At 36.6% G+C, this 21,800-nt stretch overlaps 1 protein-coding gene and 1 long non-coding RNA gene across 2 annotated transcripts in view; both read left to right on the top strand.

The window, feature by feature from the left end:
- The window catches only part of ghrh (growth hormone releasing hormone), a 107,699-nt gene extending 101,050 nt beyond the window's left edge, over positions 1–6,649 (top strand). Inside the window, 2 exon segments of the mRNA NM_001080092.1 lie at positions 5,612–5,716; positions 5,974–6,649. Coding sequence (NP_001073561.1) covers positions 5,612–5,716; positions 5,974–6,115 — 247 coding nt within the window. The 3' untranslated portion in view covers positions 6,116–6,649.
- A 1,989-nt stretch (positions 6,650–8,638) lies between these two features.
- LOC110438909 (uncharacterized) lies at positions 8,639–14,158 on the top strand. Its single transcript, XR_015502591.1, has 6 exons — positions 8,639–9,918; positions 10,201–10,357; positions 10,863–11,340; positions 13,197–13,276; positions 13,611–13,654; positions 13,776–14,158. It is a non-coding gene; the product is annotated as an uncharacterized LOC110438909 (long non-coding RNA).
- The last annotated feature ends 7,642 nt before the right edge of the window (positions 14,159–21,800 follow it).

Below are 21,800 nucleotides of genomic sequence, written 5' to 3'. Positions count from 1 at the left end.
AAAACACTGCCAAAAGTCCAACATGATGGTAATAGTTTAATTACAGTGTTTACATGTCTGTACCACACTTAATTAATGCGACTAAAATCAGCATACTCCACGTCTTAATCTGATTACTGTTCTATTATTTAAGGTCATTAAAAAAACACTGTTTATATGGTCAACTTTTAATCACAATATTGTCTTGATCGTACTACAATTGGATTATTGGTGTCCATATAAACATTCTCATTGTAACATGTTCTTTATATTGTTTTTTTTTTTTAATACCAGCTTTAAGTAGTCTTCTTTTATTGGTTTTATTTCTTGCTGTTTTTATCTCGTTAAGTTAAATTTAATTAAATTTCTTTGCTTTTATTTTCAACAGTTTTGATATTTCCTTGATTTTTTATTTTTTTATTTTATTGTTTCTTCGTTAATAGTTAGAAAGCTGCCTCATACTGTGTTTACACCAGACGCGGAAGAAGTGTCAAATGTGAGTGATTTACACTGTTACTTTCTTGATAAAATCCATGTTAGCCATTAAGCAATGAAGCTAGAGTCACTGGCAGACAGAAGCCCTGCCCATCACGCGAATCCGCATCAGTTCTGAAGTGAATTTGACGCATGGATGTAGTGAGTAAACTCAAATGTTTATGTGGCTATTTACGAGCAAATAGTGTGATTTATCTGCATGTTCTGGGTCTCGCGTGAACACAGCATCATAGCTTCTGTGAAATGTAATTAAATCATGCAGAACTTTTTTCTGTTCTTCATTGACATGAGGTAGGCCATCAAATTTTGCTTGACTAGTTTATTTTTAAAGGGGTGGTCCACTACGATCTCATATTTTAAACTTTAGTTGATGTGTAATGTAGCTGTGTGAACATAAACAACATCTCTGATTGTAAAAAGTTCTAAGTTCAATGCAAAGGGAGACCTTGGTTTTTACAGAGTTAGCTTAGCAAAGCCTACAATGAACAAATTTTGGGGACTACAAAAAAATACTTCCGCCCCCTGTGAGATCACAAAAGTTCATTACTGCACATCCCACACTGCGCATGCAGGTAAGGGCCGTGGCTAGAGGCGCTGTAACGTTATAGCAGAGATGAAGCTAAAAATGCGTCTAAACACGGCTGTTTCCACAGAGCTTCGTTTGCTTCTGTATTTGGGCTTCCAAAGGACACGACACAAAGACAGAAGTGCCTTTAGTTCAATATTAATTATGTTCCAGAGAATTATAAAATGCACAGCAAGCATGATTTGACAAAACAGCTCCAGAATCTCTCCCAGTTCAGTGCTGGATTCGGCTAAAATCTCCTCAAAACAGAAGTTGTAAGCTACAAGTAAGTGTTTTTATTTGTTAAATTTGATCATGACATGTACAGTGTCTAACCTTAACGGTATGCTGTAGCAATGATGTAAACAATGCGAAATGCTGCTTTGCGGGCAAACATTTTTGCTACAAATTCATAGTTATCAGCCAAACTCCTGTAAACACACACACACACACTCACTCCACCAGCACGGTCTCTTATGTGTATGCGCGCACGGCTGCACTGATTGTCTTCAGGCAGCTTTTCCATGTGTTTCACATCTCAGATAATGAAGTCGCAAAAGATATGTGGATGGTTCATATTACATATACATGCATATTCCGGATACTCGTGAAAGACGTCATGTAACGCATAGAGTTCAAAAAAATACAGATTAGCTTACACGACTCGTGATCGCAGCAGAATAATAATTCAAGGCTCAACAGGTACAGTAGTAGCAGCATCCCACATCTTGTGCTTTATTCTTCTTTTATGATATATTACGGAAAATAACTTAATCCGAGCATCAGAGAAAAAGAAAGTCCCGCACACATGCGCTTGTTATAGAAAGTTCACACATTCACACACACATAGACATTTTCAATCGTTAGATACAGACACTTGTCAAATTTTCTTTTAGAGAGCGGGCGCGAGGTTCACTGCATGTTTACACAGCAGAAAAGTGCATGCTTTTACGGGCGTGACGTGGAGCCGATCCGCCAATAGCAGCACATTATAACGATGACCAATCAGAGTCACTTAAGGGCGGGTCTTTTAGAGGAACTAGGAAATATGACAGTCATTTTCATGTTAGCTGAGTAGCTGTGTATAATCAAAGTGAGATATATGAAAAAATTACGCGATTTCCTTCAAGTGAAACATAAGCACACATTGCTTTGCATCTTATAAACACAACCAAGCCTTAAAATTACATTCTGGACCACCCCTTTAAGGTTTAAAAAAAAAGAACTCTAATAGACTAATTCTAATAAATCTTATTCTTGCTCATTTCAGAACATAAAGACCTGTCTTCTAAAGGACAACACGTTTACAAAACTCATGTTTACATCTTAAAGGAACTTTTTTTAATCAAGCTAGTCAACTTCCCATATCGCATCTGCCTCATTGTTTTGAATGAATGAGGCATATTTTAACATTACTACACTCTAAAAAACGGTGGGTTATTAATTTAACCTAATGGTTGAGTTAGAAATATTTGGTGCTCTGTTGGGTTATTTTGAACCTTTATTGGGTTATTTGTTTAAAACTCAAACAGTTGGGTTAAAATTTTTGAATTTCAACATTCAACTGATTTAACTGACACAGAACAGCTGTATTAATATGCATACGTGATGTTTTTGCGTTATAAAGTTTATTTAAGCTCTATCGCAGTAATGTTGTTAATTTTTAAAATCATAACAATAATAATAACCCAACAAATTAGTTATTTATGTAACCCAAATAGTTGGGTTTACCTTAACAACCCAATTGGTTTAAGTGAGCATAATAACCAGAGGCAAAAACTAAATTGATAAAGTCTCTGCTTACCACTATTCTGCTGCTTTTAAGATAATTCACTTGACTGTTTTCCTTCACAAATAAACTAACCGCTTTTTATACGTGAAGACGAATAAATGTTTTTAACTCCTATTACAATTAGCACATTTTCCACGTTCACCCTATTTGGCATCATACAACTGACCAGTGTTAGGGGTAACACATTACAAGTAAAGCAAGTTATGTAATAATATTACTTTCTAAGTAACTAAAGTAACACATTACTTTTAAAAATTAAGTAATATTATTTGAGTTGTGGCAGCACAGTGGCTCAGTGGTTAGCAGCTCCACTTGGGTCAGTTGGCATTTCTGTGTGGAGTTTGCATGTTCTCCCCGTGTTGGCATGGCTTTCCTCCTGGTGCTCCCTTTTCCACCAAAGTTCAAAGTCATGCGGTATAGGTGAATTGAATAAGCTAAGTTGGTACACCGTAGTGTATGTATGTGAATGCGAGAGTGTATGGGCGTTTTCCAGTGCTAAGTTGTGGATGGAAGGGTATCTTATATAAGATAAATCTTTAAGGAATTATCTTATCCATCATTAACATGGTGAATAGGTTGGCAGGTCATGCTGTGGTGACCCCTGTTAAATAAAGGGACTAAGCCAAAGGGGAAATAATGAATGAATGAATGATTATTTGAGTTACTTTTTTAAAAATGTAATGCGAGTATGGCAAGTATAGCTATGGGGTCAGGAAGTTTTCGAAGATAACACTATCCTACATTGCTTTTTTATGTGTTTTTAAAGGTAAATGAAGGTTATACAGTGTGTTAATTCCAGAGCTCCTCTGTTTAAAAAAAAACCTGCAGGTTCTGAAAGAAATCAAGCCACAGCCAGGTCAGAAATTTTATGCAAAAGTAACTCAAAAGTAAGGTAGCACATTACTCAACATAAAAAGTAACTAAGTAACGCAATTACTTACTTTTTTGAGGAGTAACTCAATATTGTAATGCATTACATTCAAGTAACCTTCCCCAACACTGCATCTGACTGACAGAAGGAAACCACCACCCTTCACTTTGTGATAATTCTCACTCAAACCCAACACTCCCAGCACATGCACTAAGATATATATATATATATATATATATATATATATATATATATATATATATATATATATATATATATATATATATATTCTCCTATATTTATATGTTTTCCTCTATTTATATGTATTCCTTTCCAATGTCAGAGAGCCATTTTCTCATCACCTGGACTCACCTCGTCAGCACCAACCACCAGTGCCTAAGGACAAGTCAAAGGGGGAGGATATAAGCGCAACCTAGCAAAGACTTAGTGAGCTACAAACTCCCAACTTAAGTTGCGGTCACACTGATTTTCATTCATATGTACGTGACTTTGTCAGACCGAAAATGCATGACCTCTCTGGACAAAAATGTAAAACATGGACCAAATGCTTGCTTTTTTGATTGTATAATCATCTTGTTTAATCGCGACCCTTTTTGCAGCGCCAGAATTTTGCACGCACTAACACTAGTGTGACCGCAGCATTGTCCTGACACTAATATTTCTCTGCCTTTCGCTCTCCAAAGAATACCCCAACTCACCATCCAGAAGCCTCCCTACTTACCTTTTTACTGCACTCACCATTTGGATCACTTTGTAAATAAAACATCCTCTGGGGCTTTTGTTTAAATAACCACAGCCTATGTGCTGTGTTTGATTCCTCTTCTTGCCACTATATATATTTGCTCTGGGGAAGCATCAGCTCAACATGAAGCACCAACAATGCAAGTGCCAGCACATGAGCAACAAGCATGTTGCTGTGATGAATAAACCATAGCATGGCTGTTCTTTTATCTTTCTTGTGTACAGGTGAAATGTATGGTCTTTAACACCCCCTCAAAAAAAAAAAAAAATGTCTGCTATAAGTCTAAAGCAAACAACACAGCTAGTGGTTTTCAGAGATGGGAAGTAACAAAGTATAAATACTTTGTTACTGTACTTATACTATACTTACTTATTTATTTTTCACACAACTTTTAATTTTACTCCTTACATTTACACGAATATCTGTATATCTGTACATTACATCTACTTACTTAAATTTGTAAAATTGTATTTTTTATTTCCTTTTCGTTTTGGTTCATAACAGGTAAACAAGAGAGACACATTCCTATATAAATCTGGCATTGAAATGGGGTTAGGGTCTTTTGTTCACTTCTGACCATGGTGAACTTTACTTCTCTGGTCTTTCAATCTAATACAGCAAAGAATAAAAAAATAAACTAACAATTTTACGCTTTTAAGTTAACATTTGTACAGTATTAGAGTAATAAATACATTATAGGTCATGCATTGAAATGTATTTCCTTTGTTTCCAATCAGTTCCTAACACAGAATTGATACTTTTTTATCGTTATAACATATATATATTATATACACTTCATTTTAATGAAGTATCTTTTTTTAATTGTGTTAGAGAAGTTGCTTGATAAATATTTTAAAACATCAAAACTATTTATACTAGGTAAAAATTTAAAGGATCAGGGATTTATCACATGAAAAAAAGTCAATTTTCTTACCCCTGTGGGACAGACAAAGTTTAGTGAATTGAATTGAAGCACTGTCATGATGTGATCTTGTGCTCAAATTCACCCTTTGTGAGGAGTAATCTAAATTGCAACATTAGTATTAATGTCAATACAAATTTCCATGTTAATATTTGAAACAAACCAAAAATATTCCTACACATTTAACTTTGTCACAACCATATTTTTTTAAACACTGTTTCTAGGTTTGGAAGACATGCTGATGCCATCTTTACTAACAGCTACAGAAAAGTTCTTGGTCAAATATCTGCCAGAAAATTTCTTCAAACTGTTATGGGAAAAAGACTTGGGTATGTTTCCTTAAATATATACACATTTTAACCTGTTTTACTTAATATAAAGTATATTCAAAACATATATATTGTTAATTTTCTTAGGTTGCAAGAGTTTCAGAATGAGTCATTTTAAGGAATTAAATTATTCATTTATTTAGTAAATTTTTTTGTTCATTAATAATTTGTTTGTTTCATTGTGATTTTAACATATAATTTTATCTACTCAATTTTTAATGGTGTCCTAAAAGACTGGAATTATTTTCTTTCAACAGACCAGAAACTGAAAGCAATGTAAAGCGTCAGTCAAGTATGTATGGAAACACCTACAAGCAAGATGTGGACATGAATGTCATTGAGAGTGAACAAAGTTACAGAGACCCACAAAAATTTAAGTTTGCATTAATTATGCACTGAATTAAAATGTAAAGTGCATATACATTATGAATATTTAAAAGCGAACTATTGCATTTGCTGTATTTCATATTGGATAATTAAAACTCACCCATGTTATAATCAGCCAATGTTCAGATGATCTGCCACAGTGAATACTGAATTTCAAATATTTAAATGGCTGTATTTTGCATCCATACTTTAGAAAGAATATACAAGTGTTTAGTAGCCTTTATGACCATTTGCTAAGCTCCTGCTTTGAAATGATGCCAATTCCAAGTTGTACCTTATAAGCATGTACAGTATACAGAAATGTGTACACCTCTGGCTGAGGACAGGTAGAAGGTAGCTTCTTAACTCATTATTTAAAATAATATTTTCTATTATTTGGCAACTTTTTATTATTTTTTGTTTGTTAGTACAGTTTTACAAATTATTAATCCAAGAGAAATCAATATGAAAGAACCCCTATTATGGGGTTTTGAAAATGACCTTCCATGCACTGTGTAAAGCAGCTCTAAGTGAATAAAAACATCCAGCTTAAAGAGGTTTAAATCTGAAAGTGTGTCATGTTTAAAACTACTAATTGATGAAGAGTTGACTCAGAGTACAATATATGAATCGCCTTGGGTTCAAATTTTGTTTGTTAAAAAACATGAACCCGCCCTTCCCTTCAAAAACTAGTGGTGTGCGGGGGGTTGGATTGATCATGATGCGAAGATGAATGATTATCATAGAAAGATGGCCAAAGAAACAGTTGTGTGTATTAAATAGTTAATTTTCAAACAAAATCACAAGATATCCACGCCATGTGGTGTGTTTGTTCTTGTCATTTTTCTGATGATTAATACAATAACCTACCCTGCAACAATGGATTCATCAGCCGATTGTCAAAGGAAGAAAACCACCATAAACTATAATACGTATTTGGCAGTACGTAGTTCATATGGACCTGTTTGTTCTTTCTCCAATTTACAACCTGTAAGTGTGATTAATATGGTTAACTCCTTGTTTTCTGTAGCTTGCAAAATATGCATTTAATTTTGCACAGCTTGTACAGTATCTGTCTGGTTAACTCTTAATGGGGCCATTCACATATCGTCATAAAAAACGTGATGCTTTCTTTACAAATTTAAACAACCCAGGCTCATTACAAAAATGTAAGGCTGACTACATTTCTAAAGAACTAGAAATACGAACAAATAGGTACACTTCCCTGCACTTTTAAAAAAAAATCATTCCCTAGAGGTGCTAAGTGGTATTAAAACTCAGGTCATGCTTGTTTATTAAACATAAAAACAAGGAAATTAAGGTTCGATCTTCTCAGTGCACACTGATTTTAATGTGTATTAAGTGAGTGAGGAAAAACATGTGGCATTTCAACAATCAATCTAATTTGCTGGGATATACTCGGGATATAAACCGCCGTGCTATGTTGATTACGTACCAAACAGCACAAAATTATTATTAAACGGCCATAAAATATTGCTTTGTATGTGCATCTTTTGTTCTTTTCTCACATTACCGGGAATGACACCGCAAATGTAAGTCTATCTTATTTCAAATAATATGATGAAAGCACGAAGTAATAATATAGATAAAACGTAGCACAGTTACATTTCAGTCAGGTGGTTTTATGTACTCCTGAAACGTACAGGATTTCTAGATAGCCTACTTGCTTCGAATGGTGATCAAAATATGAATTATAAGACCATAAGATTGAAATGCTAATTTTTTTCTAGTTTTCTTCTTAACAAATGTGTAATATTTAAACTTGCCTGTTTAATTTGTTTTTTTTCATTTGGAATGACAATAAGTTCAAGATTATTTTGAGCGATTTAAAGCATAACGTTTTGAGTCTAACAAATTAATAACTAGTGTTTAATTCCAACTTGATTTAAATTTGCATTAATTAAAAGCATTTGAAACAGTAACGGTTATAACGGCAACCCTTTTTTATTTTAATCCGTTTCAAAGGGCGAGTTAACGTTACACCATAGACTTTTAAAACATTTTTGATTAATTAAGATTTTAATTAATTTGAGAACAGGGGCGAGCGAATTGGGATGATGACGTATACATCATGCGTCGAAGAGCTGGATAATGCAGAAACAACGTGATCACAGGTAATAATTTTTCATGTACCGTACGTGCACTGCTTTAAAATATATTTTTATGCATGCCTCCGTTTTATCTATGTTTTATTAATGTTATAGTGTATTTAATGTGTCTAGTTTATTTAGTCAAGACATAAGATCATATGTAGATAGATCATAATCATGCTGGCAATTATTGAATTTGTGTAATTGCATACTGTAAAACTAAGCAAACGTGTTGTGTACTAACAAGTTTTAGTATCTTATGAAACCTTATTGCATTATTTAATTATCTAATTAATTAGTTAAGCATTTGTTAAACAGTATGTAACATGTTAACTAAACATATATTGATTTGTTAGTAAATGCATTAGTTAATATCAACAAATGGTGAGCAATAATTTAATTTATCATCACATAATTTGTGGTAATGTTAACTTTACCATATTTTCACATCAACAGCTTAATTAATGTTTGCTTACACATACACTAATGCATTTATGAACTTAATATGAGCTAACAATGAACAATAAACTACTAAAAAATGCTAATTTTAATGTTATCTAAACATATATTAATGGGCTCTTTAATACATTAATATGTAATGTGTTAGTAAACATAAATAATGAAAAATTCTTAGTAACACATTTGATAATTTTGGAGCAATGTACACTTTACAATTCCTAATTCCCTTAACAAATGTTTATAGTGATAAATCATGTTAATAAAAAGTCCACAACATGAACAACATGCAAGTTGAAGCTGAGGCGTCCACTTTAACACCAAAAAAGGTTCCATTTAGAACTTCTTTGTCTTTGAGTTTGATCGGGGACTTTGAATGTGTCCAAAAATTTATCAATTAGCATGCATTAGTATGTACATAAGTAAGTCTTGTACATTATTTGTTCATGTTAACTAATTCAATAACTTATACATTTATAAATTTGTCAGTTTACATAAACAAAGATTTTGCATTTCTAAATAAATGTGTTATTACAATTATTAGCTCATGTCACACAATCTACAAACAGTAATATTGGTGTGTGCAAGTAAACAATGATGTAAAGAGGCATTAGAACATTAACAACAATTGTGATGCTGAGTGAAGTTAATATTAGCTGATGTCCTAATTAAAACAATAATTTGTTTAGGTGACATAATTTTTAAAAAATGTAACAGATTGTTCATTGTAAATGTGTGTTAAATAATGCATTAACTAACATTAACTAATAGAATTGTAAAATGTTATTGTCATTTTTGTTTATAAAAATTGTATAATGTCACTTAAAAGAATGTTTAGTGTTCTGAAGGAAATGCAATTTAAAAGCATTCATTTTGCCGGTGTAGTAGTTATTATCCAGTGAAATTTCTGTTTGCACAAGAGTGGTTTTAATATGACTGTTACAAGTCTGATTACATGAGCTAAGACAAAATCCAGCAAATAAGAAATGTGTAAATTGTGGCATTGTAATGTGTGTATGTGCTGTGTATAATATCTTGGCCCTTTTTTCTTTGCAGGGATGCCTGGGAGTACCAAAAAGACATGCATTAGCTGCAAGGCCACAATAAGTGTGGCATGTAAAACATGTCCTTCTTGTGGGACTTGCCAGCCTTACAAGGCAAAATTACAAAAAGCAAGGGACAAATTTTAATTAAATAAAACAAAATAGGCAGCCTCAGTTAAAAAAAAACAGCAACAAAGCTAAAGTTGTTAACAGCAGTTATCATTTGGTAAGTGTTTAACCCTAGGTGTGCATTGATATGGGAACATTTTTTACTGAATAATATTAATATAATGTAAAATGTTTAGAATCTTTGTTATTTATGTGAGATTTTCTGACATTCATAAATGTCAGTATTATGTTAAATGTAATACAAAATATTATATAATACACTGAGCGGAAATTTTTCATGAAAAACAAGAAGAGGTAATTTTGTAAAATTTTTGTTAAAAAACATTGATGAAATTATCTAATAGCAATCTCTTTGTGCATTTTTTACTTAATATTTCAGCTTGACAAGTTAGCTGCTCTTAACATCCACCCAATATTGCTTCTTGGGAAAAACATGGAACAAACCATTGTGGCTGATGTCATATTTGGTGGAGACCATGTTTTAGATGACGATCTCTTCCAGAGATTGAAGATTGTCTACGAAGCTGTATTGAAAAGTTTGTAGAAGTTTTCTTGCCTTGCATTCACTTTTCAGTTTGGTTATTTAATCATAATTTATTTTAGAGACCAGTTCTCACTGTTAACTAACTGTTAACTACAACTTTAAATTTATTGTCTTTTTTATTAGTGCTTATTAATAAGATTGTAGTTGTTAAATTAATGAGGTAGTTGTTAAGGTAGTAGTAGTTGTTAAACTTGGATTACAGTGGTAGAATATGTTCATGTATAATATCCAATTTTCAAATAGTAATAAATTAACATTACTGTAATAATATACATGCTAATAATAAACTAGATAATAACAAGTAATAATGAAGTATAAGTATAATGCCAAAGTATAATAAAAAGGTTTTATCGATAATTCTTTGAAGATTGTCATATTATAAACTAGCTGTAGAGGTTCTTATTCATCCTGCATTACTTCTCACATAGTTTCCTAATAATTGTGAACTATTATTCTTTAATGATTCCTATTTAACATGTTGTTATTAAATTTTAAAGTTCATTTACAGAAAAAAGAAAGGAGCTGCCTCAGATAGCTTTAGCGTCACCTCTCCTGTGCCTGTGCTGGACCCCACCACTGCTCCTGTGTCTGTGCTGGACCCCACTGTGCCTGTGCTGGACCCCGCTGTGTCTGTGCTGGATCCTACTGTGCCTGTGCTTGACCCAATCATGACTGTGCATGTGCTGGAACCCACTGTGTCTGTGCTGGACCCCACCGTGTCACACCCGGAGAGACGGATCCAAACGCAAATGCTGTTAACACAAAAAGGATTTTATTAACCCTTCAAAACAATGACGAGCCAAGGCTCGTGACTCAAATGAAAATGGTGAGATCGCTCGGCGAGAGCGAAAGGTAACTCGGCAACAGTGTCCAAATCGACGGGCGTAAGAGAGGTCAGGCAGGCGAGCATCGATCAAGAGGCAGATGGGATAACGGAGGAAAGTCAAGTTCAGCGTCGGACAGGCGAAGTCGAAGGTAGGTGGCTGGCCGGGGTGTTTTAGTATGCCCCAAATTTTAGTATGTAAAATGTTTCAGCATACCAAAAAGGTTTTAGTATGGTATGTGTTTATGCAAGGGAGACAAGTGTGGTGCTAATCGACAAGAGAAGGCACCAATAATGATCCATACACCATACTAATCAAGCAATTCAACTGTTTATTGCTGGTACACACAGCTGATATCAATTATCACAATAATATTCAATAATCATGAATCATACTCATTAACATCATTAATCAAAATACAACAAAATTGCATAAAAGGCTTATAATGTGAAATAAAGATGAGATTACATGAATATAAGACAGATAATGAAAACTTCAAGCAATTTGATACAAGTGTATACAACCTCAGAGACGTGCCATCATTTTCCTCTTCAAAGACTGGGGAGCCCGTTGCAGTCACATTGGAAAACCAACACGTGTGTCCGAGAATGCCGGGCGATGCGCGCTTTTCCCACGGCTGAGCTTCCAATGTTTCAGCAAGAAACCCTCACCTTTACAGTCAAAATTTGGGTGCTGGCCAAAGGTCGGCCTAATAGGTAAGAGAGAAGTGTGAGTTGATCAGGCCCACCTCCACTCTCAGCTAGTTGCACATTATTTCTGATTACAAAGCACTAATTTGAGGTTTGTAGTGTCAGCATGATTATCTAGAGTCAATATTCTACCTCCTGAAATTTGGAAAAAGTTAACCTTAAGGTCATGAGACCCTTCTCTGTTCATTTGGTTGTTTGTTGAGCTCAACAGAAGAAAAACAAAAAATATCTTATTTGTTACACCGGGGAGAATCCAAAATGAAACAGAAAAAACACAGGCAACCGAGCAAAAACTGGGCAGAAGAGAAAAACAGAATCAGAACATGAAGTAATGCATGACAATGACAGGAATCAGATAACGCAGCGAGATAGCTTGACCAGCACACTAGCGACCAGAAAGTGGGAAAAGGAGAGCTTAAATAGCAAGGAAATTAATGGAGACCAGTAACAGGTGCAGCAAGCCGTGTGCGCACTGATTCGTAATAATGATCAGCTGAGTGCACGCTGCAAGAATGAAAAGCAGGGAGAGAGAGAAATAAAGAGAAAGATCAAGCCAGTGTCCTGACACACCGCCCCTGTGCTGGACCCCTTCTCCTAACCCCACCACTGCTTCAACGAAAAGAACCCAGCACTCCTGTGCATGTGCTGGATCTCTCTGTGCCTGTGCTGGACCCCCCTGTGCATGTGCTGGAACCTCCTGTGGTGGACCCTATTGTGCCTGTGTTGGACCCTATTGTGCCTGTGCTTGACCCAGTTTTGACTGTGCCTTTGCTGGACCCCACTGTGCCCGTGCTGGACCCTGCTGTGTCTGTGCTGGATCCTACTGTGCCTGTGCTTAACCCAATCGTGACTGGGCATGTGCTGGAACCCACTGTGTCTGTGCTGGATCCTACTGTGCCTGTGCTTGACCCAATCGTGACTGTGCATGTGCTGGAACCCACTGTGTCTGTGCTGGAGCCCACCGCCCCTGTGCCTGTGCTGGACCCCACTGCTTCTAACCCTACCACTGCTTCAACGAAAAGAAAAAAAGGCAAATGTATTTCCAGAGTTTTTAAACAGTTGTGAATGTAAAACATTTTATCCCATATTAATTTACCTATCTAATCTTTTTTTAGAGTCAACAAAAAAAATTAAAGACAAGAAACATAAAGGTGAAGTATATCAAAAGGCCAATATCTAGTACATAAATATGATGTTTTGCTGGTATGTGTTAAAGGTGTAATAACATAATTGTAAAATCCCATGTATTTATTACTTTTGTAATGTACTCTTTTTTTGTTTGTTTCATTTATAACAGACAATTGATCAGAATGCATGGAACAGCTGGAGAACAACAGCTTTCCATACCAGAGGATATTGAAAAACAGAATGAAAGGAGTAAGTGATTTTGATAAATAATTTCCCAGTTTTGCTTGTTTCATGTAATGTTTTACAACTTTTTTAATTCTAGAGATTAAATTTGTTACCTTTATTCTTATAGCATTTGTTTATTTATAGCATTTTATAGATTGTTTAAAAGCAAGTTTTTGGTGATAAACAGGAAAATTATCATTCAATGATGCAAACACAGTTTAATTGTTTAAAGACAGTTCAGTGTTGTTCAAAGACAGTTCAGTGTTTTAGTTTATCATCGACATTAGATATGTTACATTACACATATGTTATTTTTGGGGGCAGAATATTGTTTTCTAATTTTTGCTTTTTCGCACAGGGTAACTTCGAAGTCCTTGTTAGATGGGCTCCCTGCACATCCTGGTATGTACTCTTGCTATACTTCAATACATTTTGATTGGTTACAGCCTCTGTTTTAATCTACTTTTATTGAACTTGCATGACTTAAATTGTATTTCTTTTTTTTTTTTTTTTTCTGTTATAGTGGAATCAAGTGGAAAGACTCTTGGGAGCCATCATCATTTGTTGAACAGTAATATTTAAGTAAATTTCTTAGTGATTCTACAGTTTCATGTAAAAAATTTTATATATAAATAAATAAAGCAGTGCTTTTACCATTGTTAAAACAGTTCTGTTAGGACAGTTATTATCAGTTAAGCCATGTTGCTAATCCACATGCAATATTTGTTAATATTTGTTAGATTTAATAATAATAATAATTTACAATAACAGTGTTCCACTCAGATACACTACAATTTATAAAATTGTATATGTTTGTTATTAATTATTACTTTTGTTGTTATTTTTTGGAATTATAAGTGGTGTGTATGTTTAACACAAATAAAGTTAACTGTGTTTGATAAATAAGTTCAGACTGCTTATTTGCATACTGGGATAATTGACATTTATTTGATGTTGTATTCTAAAACATAATTCCATTTTCAAAGCACTTAAATGTTTTATTTAATGCAATTACATAAAGTGCAACAATTGTATCAAGCATTTAAATTATATTAATTATTTTATAGTATCAACACCAAACTGGATATAGAATTGTATTTGCACAGTTGTATATTCAATGTTTACAAGCAGTTTCTATGTCTGTACACATACATATATATCATAGAAGTTTTCTCCTATTTGGTTAACCAACCAAATTTGCTATAAAAATAGCCATATTTGCAACAAATTGTATCCTGTATGAATCCTTCAAGGTAAGTAAAGCATTAGAGTATGTCTTGCTAAAATTGATGCAATTTTATAACTATAAATTTGTCTTTCATTTATTCACAATAGAAGTGAACTTTGATTGCAGAGAGTAATTAAAGATTACTACTGTAAAATGTGTCATAACCACATGGAAATTCAGGTGGGTGTTAAGGAATTAATACTTAATAACAGAAAATACATAATAATAATTTAATTTGTATTTCTTCACATTGTCACATTATGCACTATCAAATACAAAATACATATCGTCATTTTTAATAATCGTTTGCTTAAAGAGTAAAAAAAGTTTTTTATATCTGCCTTAGCTAAATAAGGCATGAATGCTGTGCAGTTACACGGGCAGTTAGGGTTCAGTTTAATACATAAATGAACGTATAAAAAATAGAGATAGATAGGCAGACATATTATTTATATGAAAGCTTTCTTCAGTCGGAAGCTAAAACAATATACGCCTATATTTTGACGCCTCTGAACAGTCGGATCGTCATTGGCTGTTGACTCCCGTAAAACTCCTTGTGGTTGGACTACCTTTCAAGCCATATAAAACAGTGCATTATGTTATAAAGTATGTTTTTAAATAATCAGCTCGTTAATAAAACATAATATTATCAGTGAAACGTTGCAATGGGGAGAGATGACCATTTCACTGAGATTCAAACCCTAACGACGGGCTCTTAGTCCGCAGTAATAAACTACAAATAACCGCGCCATGTTTACTTATTCCCTTGACTGATTGACTGAGGCTTATGGGAAATATAGTATAAAAACTGTTAATAATATATATATATATATATATATATATATATATATATATATATATATATATATATATATATATATATATATATATATATATTAATAGTTTTTTGGATGAAAATCTTTGTTAGATATGTTCACAGTATAAGACATCATGACATATCTGAAAAGTAACCTAAAATGTTATATTTTACGGTTCACATTTTATATAAACACCTTTTTTACACCTTTCCATATATGTCTGAAAACTGTGCACAACATTATTGTAAAAACATGGCATTTTCACTTTGATATGATGATCACACTTAAAGTTACAGTCATTTGAAATCTGAATTTTTGTACTGTTCATTTGGGGCTCTACTTGGCCCCTGGGGGTTGAAGAGCAGTAAAATCCACATATGTATTAAGAGCATCATGCACAAATATCTGTAGCCTCAGATTTTAATTCGGTTATTTTTTTTACACTCTCACAACATGCTTGTTTATAGGATTTGTAGGATGTTTTGTGACATCAGATGAAATATAGAAATATTTCATATAACGTTCTAATACTACCACTTCTAGCATAAGTAATAATACTAACAACAACTTAAATTATTGTTGCTTTATTGAAAGAATATCCAGGCCTAAGTTTAAACCTGCAACTACTTGCAGTTTTAATTATTGCCAGGACAATTGGACAGTTTAAACAAACATTAAGATTAACTGTTACTATAACACGCTAAAGTTACAGCATTTAAAAATCACTGTACAGATCCTGCAATTAATTTGTGCAAACTTTGCAACTGGACAGTATGGATTGCAGGTAACACTTATCCAGAATTACAATACACCTGAGTAAATATTTAAAATGGATCACAAAAATTACAATAATAAATGAATGAATGTGTTTATTATTTTTAGAACTTTGATTAAAGGCTTTAATCCACTTTAAAATTATAACTACTGTACACATAAGGTACTCAAAACCAAGCAATGAACATTATATGATACTGTGACAAAGGAGATTGTCACTGGCCTGCGGCAGAACTACATATAAACTTTTTTCCTTCACACGCATCCATTAAAACACTGTACTCCATACTCACCATCAGCCGATCACAGGGTGCACACTGGAGTCGCGCTGCTGCCAGAACGCATACATACAGACAAACACGCACACATTTCTAGTTAATAATCCCGATATACATCCAAAGCATATTCACTTACCTGTTGTTCAATTGTGTTTGTGTTTGTCTCGTCTCGTCGATCTTCCGGGCTGCGCCATGATGGCTATGGAATGCCAAAAGGGCCAAAAAGCCTAACGCGTTCATTTTATGCACAAACGTGCACTGCGCATGGGCAAAAGGGACAGCCGGCCGGAGATCCTATTTGTTGTATGTATGGGGGAGAAAGATTGTCCGGGACAATAAAACAGAAGTGGTTCATAAAAACTGGAAAATAAAAAAATAATTAGTTATGGGGTAAAACTGTATAGTATGCAAATGTAGTGTATACATATAATTAAAATGTTGATCAATGAAATGTTTATAGATACAGTTATTTGATACCTGCTGTGATGATATGAGCCATTCCATACCAGTCTCTCCTGCTATATAAAGGGCAGAGTGAGCACAGTATGGTGTGGGTTGTAGGAGTAAGGTTGTAGAGTGGTGTGGAGAAGTAAGTTGATTATTGGATTTCTTTATTTGCAGAAAGAAAATTTGCGTTGTTTTGTTTTGCTGGTTATTATTTTTGGGGGATTTTTTCTACTGAGCACTGTAAATAAAGACACTTTGCACCATAGTGCTATTTCAACTCTGCCAATTTTTGAGGATTTGAAAGGTCTGGGACCTGAAGAGAAAAATAGTCTCCGTAACAAGTGGTGTCAGAAGTGGGATGGCAAGTCGAAAATCAGTGCATTCAGGAAAACAGACAAGGAAGGGTCTGAGATCCCAGAAAAAAACAGCGATGGAGGAGGTTGCATGGGACACGGTGGATGAGGACGAAGAGGTCACCAGTGAGAAGGGTGCTAAATCCAGCCCTACTCGAGACCCACCGGTTGCAACCACCATAGAGGAAGACGTAGTAGCGATGATGAGGACCTTTTTAACAGGCCAGCAAAAAAGGGAAGAAGGTCTCATCTACTAGCTACGGGGGCTACGAGAAACACTGCGCCAACAATCCACACCTGAGACCTTACAGAGCCGGTGATGGGACCTACCCACACCAGTAGTCACCCGCACCCGGAGAACGGAAGCTGCTCAGCACCAGACACCAGTGCCACCACAGCCAATGCGACCAGAAACTCGGATGCCAACGTTGCAAGAGGGGGAAGATGTTGAAAACTACCTCCGTCGATACAAACGTCTGGCAAAATCCTGGGGTTGGCCGGAGGTAGAGTGGGCGTGTCGACTGGTTCCTCTTCTCTCCGGAAAAGCACTAGAAGCATACCTCGCTATGGATGAAGATCGGGCTGATGTCTATGAGGATCTTCGTGAGGTACTGCTGGAAAAATTTGACATCTCAACAGAATCATACCGACAAAGATTCCGGCAGACAGTGACACCTGCTGGAGAAACCCCCACAGAGACCTATAATCGACTTAAGGGCCTCTACCGACGCTGGGTTCAACCGGAGCGGAGCACGAAGGCAGAGATAGGAGAAGTCATCATCTTGGAACAGTTCCTACGAGTGCGGCCATATGAAGTACGAACCTGGGTGAAAGAGCATGAGCCCATGGATGGACTAGGTGCTGCCAGGCTGGCCACACAATACCTGAATGCACACAGAGTTCAGACGCATACACGGGCTACTGCAAACCGAGGGGCCAAACACACTGACAAAGGAGATGAAGGTACTGTTTCTTTTGTTCCTAACAAAAAACTTGTGTGTTTTTACTGCCAACAAGAAGGGCATAAAGCATCAAACTGTCCCGTATGAAAGTCCAAACTAACAAGTCTTTGTTATGTCCCAAGAGAGGGTTATGAGAAAGATACGGTTATACATGCAAAACAGCATATAGATGTTGTGGTCAATGGACAGACATTGAATGCACTCATTGACACTGGCAGCAAAATGTCTTTGATAAAACAATGTTATGTGCCAGCAACTCGCATTGTCTTTACACACACACACAAAACATTCTATGTGTTCATGGGGACCAGAAAAATTACCCTACCACTGAGATAACTGTTCTAATTAAGGACCAACCATATTTGATGACTGTTGGACTGGTAGTAGGGTTACCCGTAGACATGGTATTAGATGGGATCTACCAATTGTGAGTGAACTGTTAAATAAGACTGATGGGTGTACAGATGTTACTTCTGGTGTTTCATGTCCTGTACTGACACGTGCACAAGCTAAAGTGGGTTTAGAACCCCTACCAAACTTGGATGACAGCTTAATTCAAGGGGAGGGAAAAACTAAGAAGTCACGGTGGAAAGGCCGCATGGAAAAACAGTTGGGTTCACCCATACAAAAAGAGAAAACTGAGGGGTTGCACGTTACTGATTGGGACATTCCAACCAACATAGCCCAGTTACAAGCTGATGATGTTACCTTAAGACCTTTGTTTAACAAAGTATGTGAGGGGGCAAATACAATTGAGATTCTTGGGCAGAAAAGTATGTAGTTGAAAATGATGTACTGTATGTCTTGTCTGATGGTGTCAAACGTCTTGTTGTTCCTGAATGTTGCAGACCACTGATTTTGCACCTAGCACACACCATCCCATGGTCAGGACACTTAGCACATCAGAAAACATACTATCGCATCAGTACATGTTTCTTTTGGCCATCCATGTATACTGACGTACACACATACTGCTCTACATGTGCTGTCTGCCAGAAAACCAGTTCTGTTCGCAGGTCAGCACGAGCTCCTTTGCATCCATTGCCAGTGGTCACCACTGCCTTCAAACGGATAGCGATGGATATTGTCGGGCCTCTGGAAAAAAGCAGCACAGGCAACCAGTACATTTTAGTGATCTGTGATTATGCCACCCGCTACCCAGAAGCCTTCCCTCTACGTAGCATCACCACAGCAAAGGTAATAACAGCACTAATACAACTGTTTTCCAGGGTTGGATTCCCAGATGAGATCTTAACTGATCAAGGTACAAACTTTACCTCAAGCCTTATGAAGTTACTACATGAGCAGTTGGGCATTCAGCCGATTCGGACAAGTCCATACCACCCACAAACTGACGGTTTAGTTGAACGGTTTAATCAAACCCTCAAGAGGATGCTGAGAAAGTTTGTGAACGACACCGGGAAAGACTGGGACAAATGGCTGCCTTTTCTGCTTTACGCCTACCGTGAGGTGCCACAGGCATCTACAGGGTTCTCACCCTTTGAGCTTCTCTATGGATGGCGAGTCCAAGGACCCCTGGAGCTTGTGAGGAAAAGCTGGGAAGCACCGAATACTGTAGGAGAAGGAGAGACCAACATTGTCAGATTTGTATTACAGATGAGGGACCGACTGGACACATACCGCGAACAAGCACAAGAAAACCTGGAGAAAGCCCAAAAAGCTCAGAAATTGTGGTATGATCAGTGGTCCAGACAGCGCAAATATCAACCTGGACAGAAGGTACTATTGTTCCTACCATCATCCACAAATAAACTGCTGGCGAAATGGCAGGGACCTTATGACATCCTCAGAAAGACTGGACCTGTAACCTACGAAGTACTACACCCTGACAGAGGGAAAAAGAGTCAAATCTACCACGCCAACCTCTTAAAAGAATGGCGAGAACGTGAGCCTATGATGAAGAAGGCTATGCTTACTTGTAAGGTGGATGCACCAGAAGAAGAGGAAGAGGACAAGTTAGATGAGGATACTCCGAGAAGGTTCCAGTCAGTGGTGAGTGTAGACCATCTAGAGGAAAAACAAAGAGTCGAGTTGATGGATGTATTACACAGTTACCCTGAACTTCTGAGGACACAGCGGGGAAGGACTAACCTGGTGGGGCACAGTATCTATCTGACTGACCCAACACCAATCAGGCAACGACCTTATAGAGTACCAGAGAGCTTGATAACTCCATTGAGGGCAGAAATCAAGATGATGATGGACATGGGGGTGATTGAATCCTCTACAAGTGCCTGGAGTAGTCCAATAGTCCTTGTGCCAAAAAAGGATGGGACATTAAGGCTATGCCTGGATTTCAGAAAGCTAAATGCAGTATCAAAATTCGATGCCTACCCCATGCCATGTATCGATGAGCTCATTGAAAGGATAGGGAGAGCAAAATATATTACAATGCTGGACCATTGCAAAGGCTACTGGCAGGTGCCACTAGAGAAGACCTCCCGAGAATACACCGCGTTTCGGACACCAGTCGGCCTCTATCAGTTTACCACCATGCCCTTTGGGTTACATGGGGCCCCAGCAACCTTTCAACGCCTAATGGATCTAATACTGCAAGATTGTGAGGACTGCAGTGCAGCTTACCTGGATGATGTGGTAATCTACAGTAACACGTGGAAAGACCATCTCCAGCATTTGCACAAGATTTTACACAAGATCCAGAAAGCAGCACTGACCCTGAACGTCACAAAATGTGAGTTGGCCAAACATGATACGAAATACCTGGGATTTCAGCTTGGGAATGGTGAGGTGCGTCTACAACTGGTGGAGGCCATCCGCAATTGTCCACGACCGAGAACCAAGAAAGAGGTACGATCATTTCTTGGACTAGTTGGATGGTACCGTCGTTTCATTCCCCAATTTTCTGAGAAAGCTGTACCCTTAACAAATCTGAAAACCAAAATGGTAAAGAATCCAGTACCATGGACGGAGGACTGTGAGCACGCATTCACCTACTTAAAAGAATGTCTCCGTACCTTTCCTGTGCTGAGGAGCCCTGACTTTGCAAAGAGATTCCTGGTTCAAGTAGATGCATCAGCCAGAGGAATAGGAGCGGTGCTGTTACAAGAAGACAGAGGTCAGAAGTATCCTGTGCTGTATCTAATTCGGAAGCTGTTGCCAAGGGAAAACCGATATGCAACAATAGAAAAAGAGGGATTGGCAATCAAATGGGCCTTGGAAAGCCTCCGGTATTATTTACTAGGCAGAGAATTTGACTTAGAAACTGACCATAGGGCACTGTCATGGATCCATTTAATGAAAGATCGAAATGCCCGAGTGACTCGGTGGTACCTGTCCTTACAGCCATACAAATTCCAAATACGGTACAAGGCAGGGAAAGAGAACATCATAGCCGATTACCTGTCTCGATTGTCGGACACCTTCAATCCTGGAGAAGGGGGAGGTAATGTGACAAAGGAGATTGTCACTGGCCTGCGGCAGAACTACATATAAACTTTTTTCCTTCACACGCATCCATTAAAACACTGTACTCCATACTCAACATCAGCCGATCACAGGGTGCACACTGGAGTCGCGCTGCTGCCGGAACGCATACATACAGACAAACACGCACACATTTCTAGTTAATAATCCCAATATACATCCGATCCGTTATCACAAAGCATACATAACACTTACATGAAGCATATTCACTTACCTGTTGTTC

Source organism: Danio rerio, chromosome 11, assembly GCF_052040795.2.
Source record: "Danio rerio strain M-AB ecotype USA chromosome 11, GRCz13ab, whole genome shotgun sequence".
NCBI classification, from domain to species: domain Eukaryota; kingdom Metazoa; phylum Chordata; class Actinopteri; order Cypriniformes; family Danionidae; genus Danio; species Danio rerio.
Note: the sequence above shows the minus strand (reverse complement) of the source record. Positions and strands in the feature narration are given on the sequence as shown.